The 22,070-nt window shown below is 45.2% G+C and overlaps 4 protein-coding genes across 6 annotated transcripts; 2 read left to right on the forward strand and 2 right to left on the reverse strand.

The window, feature by feature from the left end:
* Window positions 1-1,228: 1,228 nt before the first annotated feature.
* LOC101753175 (pachytene checkpoint protein 2 homolog) lies at window positions 1,229-5,910 on the forward strand. Its single transcript, XM_004975908.3, has 14 exons — window positions 1,229-1,495; window positions 1,605-1,668; window positions 2,193-2,299; window positions 2,389-2,456; window positions 2,810-2,913; window positions 2,985-3,089; window positions 3,216-3,305; window positions 3,376-3,451; window positions 3,671-3,740; window positions 4,151-4,221; window positions 4,312-4,402; window positions 4,876-5,003; window positions 5,215-5,343; window positions 5,432-5,910. Exons 1-14 carry the CDS (start codon window positions 1,294-1,296, stop codon window positions 5,570-5,572), a joined length of 1,446 nt encoding a protein of 481 aa, XP_004975965.1. The 5' UTR covers window positions 1,229-1,293; the 3' UTR covers window positions 5,573-5,910.
* Window positions 5,911-6,537: 627 nt separating this feature from the next.
* LOC101753583 (protein FLX-like 4) lies at window positions 6,538-10,584 on the reverse strand. 2 transcript variants are annotated; one of them, XM_022828352.1, is made up of 4 exons: window positions 10,439-10,584; window positions 8,956-9,504; window positions 8,716-8,855; window positions 6,538-7,428 (listed from the first exon to the last, which is right to left on the reverse strand). In XM_022828352.1, exons 2-4 carry the CDS (start codon window positions 9,498-9,500, stop codon window positions 6,824-6,826), a joined length of 1,290 nt encoding a protein of 429 aa, XP_022684087.1. In that variant the 5' UTR covers window positions 9,501-9,504; window positions 10,439-10,584; the 3' UTR covers window positions 6,538-6,823. The 2 variants fall into 2 exon arrangements, with proteins under 2 accessions (XP_022684087.1, XP_022684086.1); XM_022828351.1 differs by having other exon boundaries at window positions 6,538-7,431.
* Window positions 10,585-11,280: 696 nt separating this feature from the next.
* LOC101754268 (isocitrate dehydrogenase [NAD] regulatory subunit 1, mitochondrial) lies at window positions 11,281-14,960 on the reverse strand. Of its 2 annotated transcripts, none has more exons than XM_004975912.4 (4): window positions 14,344-14,960; window positions 13,053-13,280; window positions 12,122-12,200; window positions 11,281-11,816 (listed from the first exon to the last, which is right to left on the reverse strand). In XM_004975912.4, exons 1-4 carry the CDS (start codon window positions 14,881-14,883, stop codon window positions 11,542-11,544), a joined length of 1,122 nt encoding a protein of 373 aa, XP_004975969.1. In that variant the 5' UTR covers window positions 14,884-14,960; the 3' UTR covers window positions 11,281-11,541. The 2 variants fall into 2 exon arrangements, with proteins under 2 accessions (XP_004975969.1, XP_004975968.1); XM_004975911.4 differs by having other exon boundaries at window positions 11,289-11,816; window positions 13,053-13,292; window positions 14,344-14,959.
* Window positions 14,961-19,757: 4,797 nt separating this feature from the next.
* On the forward strand, window positions 19,758-21,430 carry LOC101754941 (probable purine permease 11). Its single transcript, XM_022828775.1, has one exon. It carries the CDS (start codon window positions 20,161-20,163, stop codon window positions 21,223-21,225), a length of 1,065 nt encoding a protein of 354 aa, XP_022684510.1. The 5' UTR covers window positions 19,758-20,160; the 3' UTR covers window positions 21,226-21,430.
* The last annotated feature ends 640 nt before the right edge of the window (window positions 21,431-22,070 follow it).

Below are 22,070 nucleotides of genomic sequence, written 5' to 3' on the forward strand. Positions count from 1 at the left end.
TGTCAGCCGCGGGGCTCACCTGTCAGCCTCTCTCTCTTTTTTCCCTCCCTTCCATCTTCCTCCTCCTCTCCTCCCCGCAAGCCAGCCTCCTTCCCCACCGAGCCCCCGCGTCGGCGGTCCGCCTCCCTGCGCCACCTCATCCCTGCCGCTGGAGGTCCTCCTCCCCCACCGAGCTAGCCCGGCCGCGGCGGGGCTCGAGCTTGCCCGGCGCACCTCCCCAGCCCGTGCACCTCCCCGTTGGCGCCAGTGGAGGGCGGCGGTGGAAGGCGGCGCTGGCGTCGGACGGGCGGGCGGACGCGAATGCGGGGAGGACGAATGCGAGAAGAAATGGACACGGACGCCGTTCAAGTGGGTTGGGGTGATTCATTCTTTTTTAGATCGGATGAACCCGAATCTATGAGGAATATTCCTCTACTAGGTTAGACCCAACCTCCATCCTCTCCAACCAAATATGGGTCGAAGTGGGTTGGCTCACTTCGACCCTAGAACCAAACAGTACCTAAAAGCCCATCTGCTACGTATATACAACTTGACCAACGTTGTCACGACAGAGATACTAAAAGTACCATCTTTCCTTGTTTTTTTAGAAGGAAATAGGATCAATATAACTATATAAGCTGAGCAGAATAGCTGCACCGTGTGTTTAGGCATGTGGCAGTACACCATGTACATTCTGAAGCAAGCAAATTAACTTTTGGAAATGCAGCTGTGCCTGTTCACATTGCACACTCAGGTATAGTTTGATTTAAGCTTTATTTTCGATTCCGATTTTTCTTAAGTTTATAGAAATATAAACAGCGGTATCGGCTTCTACTTCTTATGATACCAGACAATCGCCTCTTGTTTCTAATGCTAAAATCTCCGGAAACTTCCCCGCGGAAAAGAAAGAAAAAATTATATTGGCTCCAACAATTTGTTGCCACTGATTAATTAAAAGGAAAACATTTTTTTGAGGGGGAAAAGGAAAAACATTTGTTGCCACTGGCACTGCCTGGCAGGCTAGGCCGCTTGGGCCAGGCTGGATCCAACAATTTGTTAGCGGGCTCAAATTTCGAACCAGCCCAATAGTTCTAAACACATTGAGCAGAAAGCCCATCTGCAATCCCAGTTTACAGCCCATCTCCTCGCTTCACGACTCCTCTCCAAGGGCGGGAAACCCAAAATTCGCTCAAAACCCCCCTCCGCCGCTCCGCGTCTGAGCGTCTCCACCTTCTTCTCAGTTCCCCATTCCCCAATCCCCAAATCCCCCAAACCCTAGAAAAATCTCTCGCGCGGAGCTCGGTCCCGCCCGCCATGAGCGCCCCTATGGAGATCTCCTTCTCCGCGCCCCCGCCCCCGCCCCCGCCCCCTCCGGACGCCGCATGCACCGTGGTGACCGCCCCGTCGCTGGTGCCTGCCGCCGCGGTCTCCTCCTCGCCGCCGTTGCCACCGCAACAGCAGGCGGAGGCGGCCGTGGTTGCTCCTTCCCCGGCCGACGAAAAGGTCCTCGTCTCAGGTGAGCGCCGCCACGCCCGCGTTTGGGCACCATCCCAGCAATTTCGAATTCGGGTGGCGTTGACGTGTTGATTTCGTGCGATTCCCATTTTCTACTGTGCCCGTTGCAGTTGAGGTACTGCTGCACGCCACGAGCGCGGCTCGCCACGAAGACGTCCAGGTGGCGGTCGAGAGGTCCGTGCTTGATCTACCGAGACTTTGTTCTAAAAATACTCTTGTTGTTGTTTTGCGATGTGGTGATGTAGCATGAGTAATGCCCGTGGTTTAGAGATGGCGGGGTTCCGAAAATGTTTACGGCTTGCTTCAAGAAAGCGTTGGCGGTCTTATTTTGAAGTCCTGCGATTAATAGCAGTTAGGTGAATGTTACTGGCTTGTGAATGCTTAGAAGCCAGTTGTTCCAAAAAGTAATCACCATTGCCTTATTGAAATTCTGGAGAAAGCAAATATCTTCTATATCCCATTGTCATTAGTGGTATGTTCAGAAAACAATGCCAAAAGGTTTGGCTTTCTTATCAACATGTTAACTGGAGCTATAAAGCCATGTAATTAACATAGCTTCCTGATGAAACATTCCAGATTTTTATTCTAGCCCATAATCACTTTATTGAATTTTGCACAATAACTGGCATCTTCTCTCACGAGACATTAACATTTATTGTTACTCATGTTTAACATTTTGTAACTGCTTGCTCAATCAGGATGCTAGAAGCTCGAAGCTTAAGCTATGTTGATGGGCCTGTGCCGATTCCTGCTGATAATTCTTATCTTCTTGAAAATGTCAAAAGGATCCAAATCTGTGACACTGGTATGCTCATTTGCTTAGGCTGGGAAGTGTTCTTACTTGTCCTCTAGTACTCATGGCTTTCTTGTTCTGAGTGCTAAGCATTTATGCAGATGAGTGGGTTGAAAATCACAAAGTTCTCTTATTTTGGCAAGTCAAGCCTGTTGTGCATGTGTTCCAGGTATGCAACTCTTAATGTTTACTGCCTAATCACTTGTGGTTCTATCCAACAGCGAGGTCATTTTTGTATATCAATATGCGCCCATGTTGGTTATCTTGCTTCTTTACTCAGTAACATGCTATAGCTGTTTTATCTGGACATCATAATATATTTTTCAACACTGCTGAATATTAGCTGCTGTTGAGTTCAAGCTAACACATGTTTTCTCTGGGGACATTCTGCTTCTGCATCCTAATATTGATCCTGAGAAATGGTTTTGTTCCAAAGCAAACATTGATCCATATTGTCCAATTCAATATACTCACACTTTGGTCCAGATTTATTCACATCAAGCTCATTTGGTTATGCTGTAGCTGAGTGAAGATGGTCCTGGTGAGGAACCAGGTGAGGATGATACACTCTCAAGCTTCAACGAGTGGGCCTTGCCTGCCAAAGAATTTGATGGTTTGTGGGAAAGGTAAATACTGTTCATCCTTAACCACTTTAATCTCCATTTTATCCTGTAGATGATCTCATTGGTGTTTGCAGCTTACTGTATGAAGTTGGTCTCAAGCAGAGGTTGTTGAGATATGCTGCCAGTGCTTTGCTTTTTACTGAAAGATGTGTGGACCCATATCTGGTTTCATGGAACCGGTAAGCATCTGCAACATTATTATACACATTTGCAGCCAGTATTTTACGGAAGAAAAGATGAAGTAAAAGCTTGTACTCTATATAGTGAAACGATTCTTCATTCTTTCAGTTTTTTACAAATTACAGGATTGTACTCTTGCATGGTCCACCTGGAACAGGGAAGACCTCCTTGTGTAAAGCACTAGCACAGAAACTTTCTATTCGCTTCAAATCAAGGTCTGTACTGAATGAGATAGACCTTTTTGTATTAAATATGTGTTATTGATTCCTGACACTTTTATACTAGGTATTCTATGTGTCAATTGATTGAAGTGAACGCTCATTCATTGTTCAGCAAGTGGTTTTCTGAAAGTGGAAAACTGGTACGCCCTTTTTGTGCTAGACTGCTATCATATGTTCACATGCTGAAATCACTTTAGCATCTAATTGTACTTGGGTTTAATGTGACTGCATCTTTTTGCATGAACTGGAAATATAGTGTTCTTATGTTCCATTATTTAGTTTTTTTATAGTGAATTGGATCTAAGTATTTACTTACATAGTTACATTCAACATTGGACACTCTATCTACTATCCTATAGGTAGCCAAACTTTTCCAGAAGATCCAGGAGATGGTGGAGGAAGAAAGCAACTTGGTATTTGTATTGATAGGTACTATGTTCTTGACTAGTGACAAATGACAACTCAATATTCTATAGTGAAAGCTAACTCAAAGCTAATGAAACAACCATGTGAGTTTTCTGTTAGGTCTGAATTAAATGAGTCCACCCTCTGATCAGACCTTGCCTGTGCATAGGCGCATGTAGCAATGAATCATCACAACAGTTTATATTCTTTACTCTTTTTGTGCTTGGAGAACTATTAGAGTTCATATGCTGACTATTTATTAAATCCAGCTCAGTTTCATCTAAACTCAGCATTGCCTCCTGGCTGAAGCAAGCAAACACAGCACAAGTAGCTGTCTTATAGAGTGCTAACTGAGCCTTGAGAAAATAGATTACTTGATTTGCTTCATGCTCTATATTTGGATCTCAATCATATATATGGTATGTATATCGTAGATGAAGTTGAAAGCCTTGCTGCTGCCAGACAAGCTGCCATATCTGGCTCTGAACCTTCAGACTCCATTAGAGTAAGTTTTCATCATTTTTTTGTTGACTGTGTGTGATTCCTTGGGCTCCTGGCTAATGTTTACACTATATCTTTCCTTGTGCAACTTCAGGTTGTGAATGCGCTGCTAACACAAATGGACAAACTGAAGTCCTGGCCAAATGTTATCATTTTGACAACATCAAATATCACTACAGCGATTGGTATTAGATTTTCTGGCATTTGATTATTAACTGTAGGGCTATGATTGGCATCTTTGATAATCACATGTTATTAGTAGGCTGAGTGAATCTCTTTACTATGAGAAAGCAGTTCTGCAGTCACACCACTCAACACATTTATATTCTTAGGGTTGATGAACTGTCCATTTCCATGAGAGCAAAATTCCTACTTATTATAATTAAAATTGTATCACAGCTAAGTATAAATAGCTTCTTACCAGCAAAAATACAAATAAGATATCCTTTGTAGCCTTTTTATCTGTTGGATCAAAACCAGTCAGAATTCTAAGTGCCTTTTCTTAATTTATGAAACTGATGAACTGATCTTGCGATTTGTTTCCGAAAACACTCTGTAGACTTCTCAAACAGTAATATTGCTGACTTCTCGAATAGTAATATTGTTGAGATATAAGGACCTCTATAATTAGCAAATGCTAATTATTTTCTATTGGCAGATATTGCATTTGTTGACAGGGCAGACATTAAGGCATATGTTGGACCCCCTACGCTTCAAGCACGATACGAGATCTTGAGGTCATGCATACAGGAACTTTTAAGAGTTGGTATTCTTACATATCCTCAGGTATGTCCTGTTTCACCAACTTGGTGTCCATGATGCCAATTTTTCATTTCATACAATGTTACTGTCATGAGCCTAACGGAGTCCTCAGGACTACTTTGACCATACAGTACTTGATACGTGCAAATCCTTCTTCTGGATTTTAAATGATACTCTTTTCAACCTTCTTGCAACCTCCCTGAACCTTGAAAATGTTATCTTTCTCCAATTGTAGGGCGGTAGTGTGCCATGTATTCTGAACTATTCAACCCTGAAGGAGAAAAAGCACTGTCCTGAGGCTGTAGAACCCCATGGCGCGCTTCATCTCTCGAGTTTACTCTATGAAGCTGCAGAATTGTGCGAGGTAAATAATGAAGCTGAACCACGTGCTATTTGCTGTAACCAAGGCTTGTCCATCTGGTTGATGGCGGCAGTTCATTTCTCTTTTGCAGGGACTTAGCGGACGGTCATTGAGAAAACTCCCTTTTCTGGCACATGCCTCTGTCGCCAACCCTTCGTGCTGCGATGCTTCTACTTTCATGCATACATTGATACAAACTGCAAAAAGAGAGATCTTGGAGTCGCGTGGTTAGTTCAAGCTTGATGCCTTTTGACTTTTTTTGGAGGAGCAAAATGCTAACAGTCCATTCAGAGTGCCATGCCCCTGAATCCCCGATATGGTCAGGATAGATGTACAATCGTCTAAGGTTGCTAAAAGCACAAGAAGAACCATTCTGTCTCTAGGGTTAGGTTAAGAGTTTCAGAACAGATGCAATCTGTGCCTCTCTGATTGCTGTTTCAGTACAATTGATCTTCTGTAAATCTTTACACAGTACGAGAATCAGTACCGTGAGGGACGTCATGCTGTCGTCCATTGCAAATTAGTGACATATTCTGGTGACTGAAATCAGGGTTGTTTCCTTCCCTGCAACTTTGGAACCATATTTTTGTCCAGTGCGTTAAACGGAAACGGTACTTGGTGCGTCGTCTGGACCGGTTTCTAACAAGGCTGCTGTTCAGAATAAACTGCTTCCTGCTTCCAACTTTCACAGCCTCTGGGCGAAGCTAGAGCCAACGTTCGCCTTTAGAGCTGATTGCATGCGAGCTTTGTCAGCTTGAGTTCGACCAAATATGCCATGTCCTTCCTACCAAATTGTAGCTCGTTTTCCTTCCAAATTATGTCCTTCCTTCCAGCTCGTTTTCCTTCCAAATTGTATAGGTCGTTTTCCTTCCAAATTATAGGTCGTTTTAACTTTTTTAAGTTCATAGATATTATTGTGCATCTAGATATAATATATATCTAGGTGTATAATAATATCTATGAACCTAGAAAAGTTAAAATGACTTACAATTTGAAACGGAGGAAGTATTTCCCACAAGGACATTTTCAAAAAGCAGGATAATGCTAGGGTCCAGTCTGGCAAGGGAGTTAGAACTAGAACACAAGCAAATCCATTCCATGCCCGGAGTTAGAATAGGAGCTCAGAATAACTGAATAACCGGCGCCTCCACGATTGCCCTTTTGGAGACATCAAGCTTTGACTTTGGGCCTGACTAGTGCAAACACGAATCAAGATCCATATACCTACACTTACAGAAACTGATGGTATAACAAAGCATACAGTATAGGAATGCCACGTTTTTTTTTAGATTTGACAACGCCACATGCTGACTGAATCATCCTTAACCAACAGTTACAGCTATCAACTCAAAAGTACCAACAATTCAGCATACATCTGACTCCTCGACATTGTCGCTAAACCTATCTTCAACTGCATCTACATAACAAAACCATGAGTTAATCTACATCAGGGCAAGCAGTCATCTGGTTCACATCCCGGATTTCACCTCTGGGCTCCTCTTGCTGGGTCATATGTGCCCGGGTATGGTGCTGCCGGTGGTGGTGGAGGTGGAGGTGCTTGCGCTGCATTTGCGGTGCCACTGCTCGGCTGAACTTGCCCAGCAGGATATCCAGTGCTACCAACCACGCCATACATGTTCCCGACATCCGTTGCCGCACCACTGCTTATGGGTTGTTGCGGAGGCACAGCATAGGCACCAGGGTAATTAGGCACTGCAGTTTGCGCATAGCCCGGAACTTGATAGCCAGGGTAACCTGCATATGTGTTAGCTTGCGCAGCATGCATTTGGTAAGCAGTTGCATTGTAAGCATAGGCGTATGCCCCAGCCTGGGTTCCCTGCTGATATGCCGCAGGCTGGGTTCCTTGCTGATATGCTCCAGCCTGGGTTGCTTGCTGATATGCCCCAGCCTGGGTTCCCTGCTGATATTCCCCTGGCTGGGTTCCCTGCTGATATGCTGTGGGGTAATTGGCATATGCACTTGCATATGGGTTTGGGGCTGCTGCTGACACTGCTGTAGCCTGTGCTGTCCCAGGCTGTGAAGCTGCCACCTGCGCACCTGCCGCCTGTGCTGCTGCTTGAGCTGCAGCTGCTACTCATTGAAAGAATCAGATAGAACCAAGAAACATTAGAATTTGCCATTATACAGACAAAGGTGAAAAATATGTACTCAAGTATGTCTCAAGACAAACTATGTCCACATGCACAGAAATGTAATTATGCCAAATTCTCCAAAAACTACACATGCAAAGGTCTTCTCTACAGTCTACACATTAGAGGCCCAGAACTACAAGGCAATTTGCTACTGACAAGCTCCTATATGCTTCCAACTATGATACTAAAGCCCAAAATAAAATGCTTGAGAGATGAAAAATAAAATACTTTGCAAAGTGTAGCCATCATCTCATCAGGTAAGTCTGAAAAAAGAAAAACTATCATACGCACATCAGCAACTAAAAGCTTCTCAGTTAAGCTGCCCCACAGAAATCAGTCGCTGTATCCAATTTGCTAGAGAAGTTAAAGCTTAGTTTCAACCAATCACTTTTGATGGCACATTGATTCAAAGGATTGATATGTAACTTATGCCTACCTCTAGAACTGTGAACACCTACAGTTTCCAGAGGAAAATCTGGCTAGCATAGTTCTAGGATTGATGTGCAATTTGTGCTATGTCATAACAATCAACTAAAATGTTACAGTGCTGGTGGTTATACGCATCGCGCTAAGCTGCTAACACTGTTTTGGCTTTTTTTTTTCAGAATGTGGCATGATAGACAATAGACTGAAATTGTTCATAGACCCCTTGATCCACCAGTCTATAGTCTTAAGCTGATCTCCTACTTGACTTTCCAAATGCAATTAGTATATAATCATATTGAATTGTAACATAAGATTGGTCATCACCCATGAGACCCTGTATTCCTTTCATTTCAAGACAACTTTCTCAGTTGGTCATTTTGACGTCCACTAACTGTGCTCCAAAGCTCTCGACAATCAAAAACTCGATCAATGATTACAAGTAAACAGACTAAATCCCCTAGCCTGGGTTACTTTGATTTATTTCTGCAAATCGAGGCCTCAATGCTGCTCATACTGGTTAGAAACTATCTGCTATGGACACGCTCTGCTATATAACATTGGATGTCTGCATCATGACCTACAAATAATATCATACTGCAAATACTGTTAAAGATGGGGAAACCAGGATTTAAAATGGGAAGCCATTGAACAGAAAGTTCGGCTATTGTTCACTAATCAAACACAAAATAGATTGAAATAAAAATTATATTGCCCCTCGTACAGCATAGTCACAACCTAAAATGAATGGAAGGAGCATAAAGAGCAGGTAAAACGTTAACAGAATGAGAACATTTACCCTGTGCCCGCCTTTCAGCATTTGCCACATCAGCACGTAACTTCTCAGCCTGTTTAGTCATGGTTATCAGGTTCATCTCCATTGTCCGCATCTGCTCAACTTGCTTGACGTTTGTATTCTTCTCAAATTCAAATTGAGTTCTTCCAATGGAAAGGGGAAAGCACAACATTTCAAAAAATCAGTTTACCACAAAAGCTCAGGTTAGTACGAAAAATGCAAGGAAGGATCATTGTAACGGACCGTAGACTATGATGCTCTTTCCGTAGCCCATCTAGCTCAGCAAGCAATTCAGTAAGGCTTTTATTGTCACCTGAGGCAGAGAGTTTCTGTAATTCGTTATTCGCATTCTCTATCTCAAGGTTTAACATCTGCCTTTCAGCAATAAGTCTCTTTGCCTCCATATGCACTTGGTGAAGCTCCTTTTTCACTGTATCACCACTTTGTATGTCTGCCTCCATCAATCTGATTCTCTCCAATAAATCTCTAATCTGTAAATCAGTCTCTGTCTGAACTTCACCTAGGTGGGTGCGAATCAATTGCATCTCTTTCTCTGTATCAACAATGTCCTGCCTCAAGACCACATGGCTTTTTGCTAACCGTTGATTCTCCCTGATAAGCTTTTCTACCTCTGCAGTCTGCATAGCAAGCTTGTTCTCCAGCATCTCCAGTGTGGATGAAGAGTCCAAAGGTGAGCGATTAGAGAGGCTGCCTGCAGCGAAGGAACCATGGCGCAGCAGACCTGGAGCTTGGGCATTCAGTCCATCCAGGTGTCCACGATGAGCCATTATCCTGAAAAAGGAAATGCCGCTTATAGAGAAGCTGAAAAGAAAATGCGCTTTCAACAAATTCAAGTGATAATTAAACATATATAATTACATCAGGTTAATTGACATGGCATCCTCCTGAGATTACAGAATCACTTAGCAAATTTTACATTTGTATTTTCATTAGGAAGATTGCAGCATGTAAATAATTCATGCATTATGCACGATGGAGTGCACACAGGACTCTTCCAAGCCTTACAAGCTTGAATTACAGCCAACTGGACATCAATACAATAAGACAAACCTAACTGCCACCATATGGACTCAAAAACCCATCATCTCAGTATATACATTATGGTCAGAGAACTCATTGCTAGGATCTGCATACATCAACTGCAGCCATTTTAAGGTAAAAACAACACAGGAAGGTCCACAGGGAGGAGAATTAAACCATATAATTAGCATTGAACTAACATTTCAACTGGTATATCCAAGACACTATGCAGCACTCAATTCCAGGGATTGCAGGTTATGGCATCCCATGAAGCACTCGCACCATCTGATCATATACCACGCATTTCCTCTCAGGAAGCACCATCTTTCACGAACCTAGCACATATGGAAACAGAAACAGTCCACGCAGCGACAAACAAACAAATCAAATCAAACATGGATTATTGTCTGAGACACCCGGACAGGGATAAGCGGATTGGCCAACCCCTTAGCAGCACTCTAGGGGCAGATGGATGAGGGGCGGGATTGTACTCAGCTACTCAGGGGCGGACCCAGTATAGCACATGTACACCCGACAATTTTAGCAAAAGAAAAATCGAAGTTAGTAGGTATAATACACGTGTATACTTGTAATTGGGTCAGATCCGAATACAGATAGCTTATTTTAGGGTTTGGGGCGCTCCGTTTCGCACAGCAGGAAGGGAAGAGCAGGGGCAGGCATATACCTGGTGGGTGCTCGTCACCGGCGAGGCGAAGACGTGCCGACGGGCGTCGCCGGTCGCCCAGTCGGCGCCGCCAGGAAACAAAGACCGCCCACGAGAGGGGGGGTCAGGTCGAGAACGGGCAGGGAGGGGCAGGGAGAGCTGAACGGGAGAAAAGGGAAAGGGGGTGCAATCGGGCTACCCAACTCGACTTGCCAGTGGTGCATCAGGCTGGCACGGGCCAAGATTTTCAGCCTTTTACCAGGCTGGATTAGGCCCTATAATACAATCCCCGCCCAGCGGGGTCGGACCTATAGCTTGGGCCAGAAAAAAAAACATCAGGTTTTGCCGGCCCGACCCAATCCCAACCCTGCCCCATCACGATAGCTGGTTATTAGAGTTTATCGCTGATCTTTTAATCATCAGTTATTATTTATCTTGTGTTATTGTATTTGGCTATCTGAGCCACGCCCCCGGGGGTGTAGATTTTAATCTAGGTGAGTAACGAGAAGGATTGGAGGAGCCACGCCTGGGGGTGATAGAATTTAATCTTACCACAAAAAAGAAGCAAGACATCAGCTCACCATATATAGGGATTAGGATAGCGCTTACTATTTCATTACTAGATTACAAATAAGCCCCTTATACCAACAAGGTTGAATGCTGGACCGCAGCAATCGGAGCGGCACCATGTGACAGTTTCACGAACAACCATACCGACGGTCGACGGCAGCCAAAAATCAACCCACTCAAACAGGCACATCTTACGTTTCAAAAAAACAGGCACATCTTAAAGTTTCAAAAGCATGTAACAGCAGATGATAACTCGAAGAAGAGATCACTGCTCAATAAAGCGACAACCATGATTGAAAACTCAACTAGAAAACTAAAATTATTTTGAGACTGCATCCATTCACTTTGTAACTCAAGGTCTTTACCTTGAACACAGTATCATCCTCGTGGGTTCCTTGATTATTTTCTAAACAAAATCTGAAAAATGGATTCATTGCAATCGCTCTGGAAAAATGTGAATCTAAATCTATGTGAAGTAGAATAACACTCAGGAGTCAAGACTAGCCAACTAGTCCCCCCCAAAGAATTAACAGTTCCAGTCATGTGCCTGGAATCTAATCCAGATTGGCAATCACCGCATCGGTGACTTCCTGTGTGGTGCTGGTGCCGCCCAGATCCTTTGTTTTGTATGTGCCTTCTGCAACGACACGCTTCACTGCCGTCTCCAGCCGGTCAGCGAATGACGGGAACTGCAAATGCCGCAACATCATGGCGGATGATAGAAGCAGAGCGACAGGGTTTGCTTTCTTCTGCTCTACGATATTCTCATTTCCGACATTTCCTGCAGAAGCACCTTGCTCGAAGATGGCATAGTCCTGACCCACGTTGCCTGGAACATAATGCGGCGTCAAGGATTAGTAAATCTGAACACCCAACTTATGTTGGCCCAAAGAAACTCAAAGCGAAAACATGCTCCATGTGTGCCACAAAAGCTTTGCACACATTACAATAGGCAGAAAGGAAGTCAACTGAAGCCCACAGTATTGTTTCCGAAATAATTTGCAACAAAGAAATCTATGAGAATTACACTTGTCAGGCAACAGCCAGTATTGTGAGATTTCCAAGAAATTTTTGGAAGCATCCATTATTTTTATTAAGGGGTGAAACACAATAAAGTATGAGGTGCAACCCTACCTCCAGGCATGATACCAGTCCCTCCGACAATACCTGCAGCTGTGTTAGCCACCAAATTGCCATAAAGATTAGGTGTAACCTACCAAGAGAATCAAAAGAAAAATAAGTGAGATACCTGCAGGTAATCCTAATCCATGGCATACTTAAAAGGAAACATTTGAGAAAATCAGGAAAGTGGAAAAGAAATGGGATGACAAATTGAAGAGCGGTAAAGTCAACAACGCTGGGCAGCTATAAGCTTTCTATATTGCATCTAGCTTGGCTTAACAATGGTGTGCTTGTGTCACTTAAATATTGTAATCATAAATCATATAAATCATCAAGAAACATGTAATAGCAATTTCCATTTTTTAACAATAATGAGATTTCCATTAGTCCGATATATCTTCGGTAGGTTTGATATGTATATCTCAAAACAAGAAATTTTATCTTTATCATATGGCAAGCATGGTACCCAAGCAGAGTGCAATTTTTCTCGTGTTGTGCAAGAAATTATGAACAGTGCTTTCTGATTTTACCAAAAGAGTGAAATGCATTGGGAGTCCTTGAACCACTTAAAATCTTGACCCAGATCCTCAATTTGAGAGTTTATGGACCCCTAGTGCATTTCACTCTTACAAAAAAAAGGAACTCAAAATTTTTCAATAAACAAAGAATTACTCTTTACACAAAAATACATATGCATGCTCTTAAGGCCAGGAACTGTTCTTCTAGCAAAACTAAGCAGGCTTCTATGATAACTTCTCAAAGCTCAACAGTTCTATAATTTGGACACTGGGACCCCTACTTTGTAGTCAACAATAAAAATAAAAATTTGACAGTTAGGTTGTACAAAGCTCAGGTAGTAAATAAAAGGTAAGTTCAAAGTCTCAATAGAAAGCGACATTCCAGATTGAATGATAGAAAAGTGCTCAGACATTTAGATGCGTACCATGACATCAAATTGTTCAGGCTTTGAGACAAGTTGCATAGAGCAGTTGTCAACAATCATTTCATTGTACTGAATACCAGGATACTTTGAAGCAACCTCACGGCAAGACTCCAAGAACAAACCATCAGCAAGCTTCATGATGTTTGCTTTATGCACTGCAGTGACTTTCTTTCGGTTGTTAAGGTAAGCATACTCGAACGCATATTTGGCAATCCTCTCGGAGCAAAACTTTGTGATCACCTAGGAAACCCATTCGTAAGAGTAGTAATAGAGAAACAGGCTCAGATAAGAATTAAAAAGGAAAAACATAATATGGATAAATTTATTTCAACAATATTTTCTTATTCAAAGTCTCAGAGAACCTTATGGTACATAAACTATAACAAACCTGCTTAAGCCGTAAAGGATTAACTGAAAGCAAGAAATTCAAGACAAGTGATTAACATTATGGACCATTGAGTGAAGGTATACTTTCAGTATATTTCGATAAAAAGATATATACATGCATTGGCAAAATTCAAAATCGATAATGCTGACCTCATTACATGTCACGCTACAGTTTGACCAAATAATCACAGCAGTAGATTTTCCACAAGTCCTATAGTATATGGTACATAATACACTTATTGTGAACTAAAATAGCAGCTTTTCAAAGATGAATGAAAGGCAAATGTATAATTTACCTAAATACTAACTGGGCTAGCAATGACTAACCAGTGTATATATTGATAAAAAGAGCTTAGCAATCTACATCTCAAGATATCCCATCAAAGCACACTTCAAACATGAAAGGAGAAAAAAATTCCACTGAACTGGCCATCTCATCCCCTTTATAGGACCATAATTTTTCAGACTCATTTTGCAGTTTCACGTGGTCTAACTAGCTATTGTACTATAGCTGCAGCTGCAACCTTATGACTTATGAGGCAGGAATTGATCACTATAACCTTACATGCTATCAAGCAAACAGTAAATTTTGGCGACCACAAATTCAGATGAGCTCAATTTTCACGCAGATTGAACTAAAAGGTTCACTCTAGTTGTAAATAAATGATGCGACTAATCAAATGGTAGCAATTTTTGATATAGGAAATTCTCCACTCATTAGTGGAAAACCCATGATTTGCAAAATCTAGCAACAGTACGCCCTGTGCTAGTAAGGGCCCACGAAGTTCATGATAAGATCGGAAAAATCACATAATTCAATCAACGCACGGTAGGCAGTAGCGATCCCCCAAGGGCCCAACCAAGTAACCAACACGGAGGTAATCGCGGGCGCAATTGACCGTACCTTGAGGCTCTCGACGACCCCGGGCACGACCTCGTGCTCGAGCCCCGAGTACTCGCCCTCGGTGTTCTCCCTGATGACGACGATGTCGACGCCCTGGTGCCTGGTGGGAATGCCGGGGAGGTTGGAGCAGTGTACGAGCGAGGCGTAGAGGTCGAGCTCCTTCCGGAGCTGCATGTTGAGGGAGGAGACCCCGCCGCCGACGGGGGTGGCGAGCCCGCCCTTGATGCAGACCTTGTTGCGGCGGATGGACTCGATGACGGCGGGCGGGACCGTGGGCATGTCGCCGTGGACCTCGTAGGTCTCGAAGTAGACGGGCGCGTGCATCGCCTCCATGACCTGGCGCACGGCACCCGTGACGAGGGGCCCGATGCCGTCGCCCGGGATGAGCGTGACGGCGCGCGGGGTGCCGTCCCCGGGCCGCGGCATGTAGGTCACCGTGCGCCGCGCGAGGCCGCCGCAGTGGCCCGGGAGGGGCTGCGGCGCGGGCGGGGAGGAGGCGGAGACGAGGCGGCGCAGGAGAGGGGCGGATCGCCGCGCCATGGGTAGGGGAGGGAGCGGGGGGCGGATGCGAATTGCGATCGCGGAGGCGGGCGGGCGGCGGGGGAGGGAAAGGGGAGGCGACCGGGAAGACGGGGAGAGAGAGAGAGGAGGGAAAAAAAAAGGAAGGTGGAGATGAATACGTGAGTTGTTTTCGCGGTTTAGCCCTCGGGTTTGCTCGGTATTTGCCATTAATCGACTGGATTCAGCTTATTTCCCAAGAATATTGGAGGGTCTCTGACAAGTGGGCCCAAGCATAAAGGAATTTAAAGATATATCCTAGAGAATTTTCTTTTGGCATTCCACAGTCGAAATGGTACACGAATTCCTATGCATAAAAATATATTGTCCAATGATGCCAGATTCTAGGCATGATGGGTGGCCGTCGCCATCAAATTTGTCACAGCAACTTCTAAAACTTTTCCTAATTCATATATTCGGGTCAATCTCAGTTGGCCTTTCGGCAATGAGAGCCCGATCCCAGCATGTCGCTTTCGTGTGATCGTCGTTGAAGTTAGCCAGCTTGGGCTTTCTTAGGTAGAGGTCGGACATACAAAACTGGCAACGAATCTGCTACCGTGCAGCATGTCATATTACTCCGTACTACTCTGTTAATATTAAAGGCATCAAGATGGCAGTTGCGAAACGATGTTCGTCTTCTAATCACAGAAGACATAATTAAAAGAACAAATGAAAGCTTGCACATGTAACTCACATTAGAACAAATTTTCCCAGCAAATTGTCCCATGCCTCAAAGTCCCTTTTCGTATAAATTAAATGGGCGATGTGATCATAATCACTAGCCAAGATCAACAGCATTCAACCTCGCTCAACTTACTCCCAAACATCCATGGGATCTAAACTGCGGTGGATTGATGGACTCCTGGTATGTAAACATGAGGCCAACATAAGGGTCTACTCACAGTGAATTTACATAACACGGCACAAGGATTCTAACACGACACAAGAAATACTAGAGTAGCAAGACCACTTCAAGCATAAGCCCTACTACTAGAAGCTTGGACTGTAGTTTGTACTTGTGCACATCAATTATAATCTTAAGTTCAACAGATTATCCAAAGAAAGGAAATCACCAATTTGCATTTTTGACAACTTAAACCATCACAATCATAACAAAGAACAAATGTTATATCCATGAAAGGAGCAGTATAAAAGGTCGTTAGCGAATGTCATTGTCATTTCCAGCTGACTTAGCTATCTGGGTTCTGCAGAACAGGTGTCGGCCTATCAGGCTACTCCCCACCTTTTTTAATTATCACTTCATATAAGTCCTCAGGACGTCCTCAGAGATGCCAGCCAAATCATGTTTTTCCAAATTTTTTAATTGGAAGTAAGAAATTCCATATTGCAGATTTAAAGCCATATGTTCTACAACAAAATGAACCTCGATTCTGTGTCCTGCTGACGCACATCGCTACAATTGCCACGTTCCTACTAAATTTATCAGCAGTTAACTCAATAAGAAGTACATGCTTATCTGAAGAGTAAGTCCTGACTTTCTGATGGCAAAACAGATCTTTCAGAAGAAATTGGTTTCAGACTCTCAGTAGGTGGCATAATTCTAGTCCTATGAACTCCAGTCTAGCCTTTCTCTATCCCCCAAACCATTTCACATGCACAAGTAGACCTTACCAATCAATCAACATTATGCAAGACCAATCATTCTCAAGCCTGAGCTATAGTACACTCTAAAATTTCTCTTTGTACCAAATGCGATTACCTGACTTACCTAGTTATGCCGATAATCTTGCCTCCCTGCAGATAAGAAATGCTGTTTCATGGTCCAGGTCTCCATGAGCAGAATGAAACAACTTAGAACCTGAATCCAACATAGACATTCGAACCACGAATAGCTGAAACTCATATCGAATCAACACCTGCTGGAGCACGAGCTCGTTACTCCTCTCCACCTGCCGTGCAAAGTGCAAACCCCTCCAGTCTCAGCATCCCGGCATAAATCTCCTCCATCTCGGCCGCTTGCACAGCCACGGAGGTCACGATCCCCTCCACCCTCGTCATCCCAAACTCGTCCACCACCCGATCCATCGCCTTCTCCTCTCCAATGCCGTAGGCTGTATGCCCCACGGGCGACCGCGGCGGCATCCACGGTACCGCAGAATCCTCCGCGAAGGCATCGTATCGGTCCCAGAATCCGGGGCCTACGCTGGCGACGTCGAGGGAGGCCGGGACGTCGGCACCGTCGGCGATTCGACGACGTTGAAGAATGACGGGAGCGGGGCCGTGGCCGGCGGGCGCGCGGCGCGGATGAACAGGATACCGTCGTAGTCGCCTTCGGCGGCTCCGCAGCAGGCGAGGATCTCCGCGAGGGCCGCGCCGGAGAAGGAGAGCTGCGCGGCGGGGGCGGCCATTGCTGAGCTGGGGAGTGGGAACTGGGTGAAGCTTCTGTTAGCTGGTCAGGGAAGCGGCGGACGTGGAGATGAATCGGGCCTGGGCTTGCATTTCTGCCCGTCCATTTCCGCCGGATTTCCTTGTTGAACCAAGCCGGATGGCCCATGGGGTGCAGTTGGGCTTTTGTATTTTTACGATCAAACCTGAGGCCCCAAAAAGTCAGGAAATGCGCGCGTGCGGCTAGACACGTCGCGCAGGAGCAGTGTCACAACGTTCCCGGTACGAGGGGATCTTAGGAACGTGAACCATCTATTTTCGGAACGATAGTTCAGGATGGTATACTACAGGATGTGAAAAAATACAAAGAAAGAAACACTAGAAAGAATAAAGAAAAAGATATGCTATCTGACTGTTATTTATGGATCTATTCAAGGCCACGTGACTTCCAGGCCTAGGTAGCAAGCGGCGCCGCCTCCTTCCTCTTTTCTTGCAGTCTGAAATTTCTCTCTACCAATCATCAATTCGCAATTGGAACTAAGTACATCACCGCATAAGTAGGAGACAACAGAAAACACAAACATTTTCTAACCTTGTCGTTGGTTGAGGACTTGGAGTGATTAATAAGCGAAAGCTTGTAATGCATGCGTATCGGAAAAAAGAAGCACGTAATGCATGCGTATAACGATATGTGGTTGGCTAGCTGACCTCGCACGCAATTGAAACTTTCGTTGGATGAATGTTTTCCGGGGCATGAATCCCGGCGGCGGCGATGACAGGGACGAGCCAGCATGTGTAACGATCACAGCGATGACATCGAGGCCCGTACGTCCTCGCCGAAAAGAATCGCGAGTTCGGCGCGGGTCCATCCATCGGTCGAGAGGTCGAGAAGGCGTGTACCGCCCCCCTTCTCCACGGAACACATGTTGCGGATGAAGGAAGGCTCGCCGCGGCGCCGGTGCACCGCCCGCCCAGCCGGCCGGCAGCATTCGCATGCCGGAACGAACGCGCATCCGGAGGGTTACGTGCGCGGCGTAGGGTCACTGGTGGAGAACAGTTCCAGACCCCCTTCGTACCGGTTCAGTTTCGATCTGTTACTAACGTGAGCATTAGTACCGGATCTAACGGCTAGTTCCTTAGAAGCTCCCGTGACTCCCTTTAGTACCGATTGTTGGTTTTAGTTTTAGTTTTTAGTACCAAGTATATGATAAATGCTTAGTTCATTGTGCTAATTAAGAATATGATTTATATATACATATGCTAAATAATGGGATCTTGGGAGGAGCAAGTTAGGTAGTTCTTGTTGGAGGAGGAGGAAGAGTATGATGAGCTATTTTTTTACTTGTTCCTGCCATAATTCCGTACCTACCAGAAGAGAAAATGCCGTGCACACATCTCCTCTTCCTGGTGTTAAGAAGTCGTGTCTTTTTTGTATGGTCTCTAGTGTTGCTTGAGCTAGCAGCCTAGCATCCTACTGGTTGAAACTAATGTCATTAATGTTACATGTTTTTGTGATGCAGCTGTCTGTTGTCTACCTCCAGTGCTGCTACAAATGAAAACCAAGATGTCCACTTTGCACGATGAATACAACTGCTGTTTTAATTGGACTAGTGCCTTAAGTTATGATACTTTCTTGATATAATGTTCATCGAGATTTAAACTTCCAAGTTGTTTTCAACTATTTTTCTGTTCGTTGAGATTCTTATGTCGAGATTTAAACTTCTGGTGTCTGACTTATGTTGTTGAGATTCTGTTGTATATAAAATGTGTTTAGCATGTTCTGCACGTTGCTTGTTCAGTCTTTCTGTATGCTGAGGATTTGCTTGAAAGCTTGTATGTTGTAAGGTGTTCGATACTGCTTTCAAGAAAAAATGCTGGATTTTTTTTTCTTGATTTTCTGAGTTTTCTAATTCTCATATGCCTGGGCTTGTTTAGAAGCAAATGGGTTGCTGGTAGTAAATGGTGTCGAACGCCACGTGTGTGGGATGAGTGCTAGCAGTCATTTTTCTATGTATATTTCCAGCAATTTTCTAATTTCCCTTTGTTTTCTTTCTTTGCTGCCAAACAGCAACGGGTAGGGGGCAGCGGTGCCCAGGGAACTCACGGGGAATCAATTTGCCACGAAATCCCCTTCGGTGGTTATATTCGCTGGGTTAATAACCCTTTGCTCCCAAACTAGCCCTAGGAGTATGCATGCCCGGAACAATTCGCGGCAACCAGCATGTGAAGAAAACGGAAGCCATGTGAACATAAAAACAAACGTTTTTTCTAACTACTGAAAAAAATACAACAAATTTGACCTTAATTTTCTTTTGCGAAAATATGCTTGTCTTTAATAAATCCTTCACCGGACTGAGAAAATTCCATCAATCACTCAATGATGGAATATAATTGGAGTTAATTTAAAACTGCTGGTTTATTTTAACACCGGAGCTTTGATGATAGTCGGAGTGTATATAAGATGCCACAGGTTATGGGTGCACAAGTGCATTGCTCATTGGCAAGGAGAGCAAAAGAGAAGTTGAGGACTGAGGAGTAGTTGAGGCGGCAGAGAAAGCATAGATCTCGTGCTGCCATAGTGCCGTCGAGTTTCAGTCAGTGACATGGCACACGCTCATGAAATTCAGCCTCAGATCAGAGGTACGTCCCGTACATAGACATCAGAAGCAGAGAGCCTCGGTCGTCCCGTACATAGCATGTCACTGGTTGAGGACTTTGAGGTGAAAGCTAAGTCATGCACATATATGATACTGTATAATAATAGCTGACCTTGTACGCAATTTACTTTCGTTCGATGAAGGTTCTCCGGGGCACGAAGAATCCGGCGGCGGCGATGACAGGGAGTGGCCGGAACCCGCCACGCGTGGCCCGAACAGACGCGGCATACGGTGGTGGGTGCTGGTGCTAGTGGACATGCTGATGCTGCTCTGCGGGGAGGCCATGGCGCCCCTCCTCACCCGCCTCTACTTCAACTCCGGGGGCGGCAGCATGTGGATGGCCACGCTCGCGCAGTCCGCCGGCTGGCCGCTGCTGCTCGTCCCGCTCCTCCTCACGCCGGCGGCGGCGGCGGCGGTGGCGGCCGAGGAGCCCCAGCCCGCGGCGGCGGGCAAGGTGGCGGCCGTCTGCGTCGGCCTCGGGCTCCTCATCGGCTTCGAGAACCTGATGTACTCGTACGCCATGCTGTACCTGCCCGTGTCCACCTTCTCGCTCGTGGCCGCGACGCAGCTCGCCTTCAGCGCCGTCACCTCGCGCCTCATCAACGCGCGGCGCCTCACCGCGCTCGTCCTCAACTCCGTCGTCGTGCTAACCTTCTCCGCCGCGCTGCTCGCCATGGGCTCCTCCGACTCTGACGGCGGCGGCGCCGGGGCCTCCGGCAGCAAGAAGCGCGCACTCGGCTTCGTCATGACCCTGTCCGCGGCCGCCGTCCACGCGCTCATCCTGTCCCTGTTCGAGGCCACCTTCGAGAAGGTGATCAAGGCGAGCACGCTGCGGTGGGTGCTGACGGTGGAGATCAGCACGAACGCGGTGGCCACGGCGGTGGCGGCGGCGGCGCTGCTCGCGTCGGGGCAGTGGAGGGCGATCCCGGGGGAAGCGGCGGCATTCGAGCACGGGGCGGCGGCGTACGTGGCGACGCTGGCGGGCGTCGCCGTGGCGTGGGAGGCGGCGTCGCTGGGGACGGTGCGGCTGATCGCGAGGGCGTCGTCGCTGTTCGCGAACGTGACGGGCACGCTGGACGTGCCGCTGGTGCCGGTGTTGGCGGTGGCGATGTTCGGGGACAGGATGACGGGGATCAAGGTTGTGGCCATGCTCATGGCCGTGTGGGGTTTCCTCTCGTACGTGTACCAGCACTACCTCGACGATCGTCGCGCAGCGAAGCGGAAGGGTAGAAGCCAAGCCCAAGCAGTTGTTCCGGCTCTCGACGACGTGGCCTCACAGAGGCTCTTGGAAAGGACGTGTGTGATCCAACTATCCAAGTGAGACGCGAGCGTAAATAATGGATAAAATAAACTACTAACTACCCACACTTTGCATTGCATACTTTGGAGCAATCTCTCCCTCCCTCCTAAATCTCCACCAATGAGCCTCTGCGTTGTGTCTGTCCTTAATACTCGAAAGAAAACATAGGTGAAACTAAAGTTAGGTTCACATGATGTAAATTGTTTTTTCAAACAATGGAATAGAAAGATCTAGTTTCTACACCATGAGATAGATCCTTTAGCCATAAACATTTAAACAATATAAACTGTTAAATGTGTAAGAACAAATTCTCTACAAAAAAATGTGTGAAAATAAAGGGCGTGCTCTACGTAACTATTTCTTCTGTCTCAGATCCTATACATTATTGACCTTTTCTCAAGGACGTGTTCTACGTAGCTATTTCTTCTATCTCAAATACTATGCATTATTGACCTTTTCTCGGGACCATGCTAACTGGTAGCGCTACCAGCCATCGGTTCCGACATCCCATTCCGCTCTCCTTGAACTTTTCATTTTTGGAAAGTTTTAATTTCCACAACTTTCTATTTTTAGAATATCATAACTTCGACGCATAATTTCGTACTAAGAAAGTTACTTTCTTATGAGATAATTTTTTAACACAACTTTGGCTTACAAAATTTATACGTACAACTTCTACGTACAATTTCTATAGGACAACTTCGAATTTTCATTTTTAGAAATTTATAACTTATACACACGATTTATGCGTATAACTCTTTCTGACAACAACTTACGGATAAATTTTGTAGTACAACTTTTCTAATATATACAACTTATACGCATAACGTTTGCTATAACTTTACGAGAATGTTGTTAAAGAATTT

This window comes from Setaria italica, chromosome VII (assembly GCF_000263155.2).
Source record: "Setaria italica strain Yugu1 chromosome VII, Setaria_italica_v2.0, whole genome shotgun sequence".
Taxonomy (NCBI): domain Eukaryota; kingdom Viridiplantae; phylum Streptophyta; class Magnoliopsida; order Poales; family Poaceae; genus Setaria; species Setaria italica.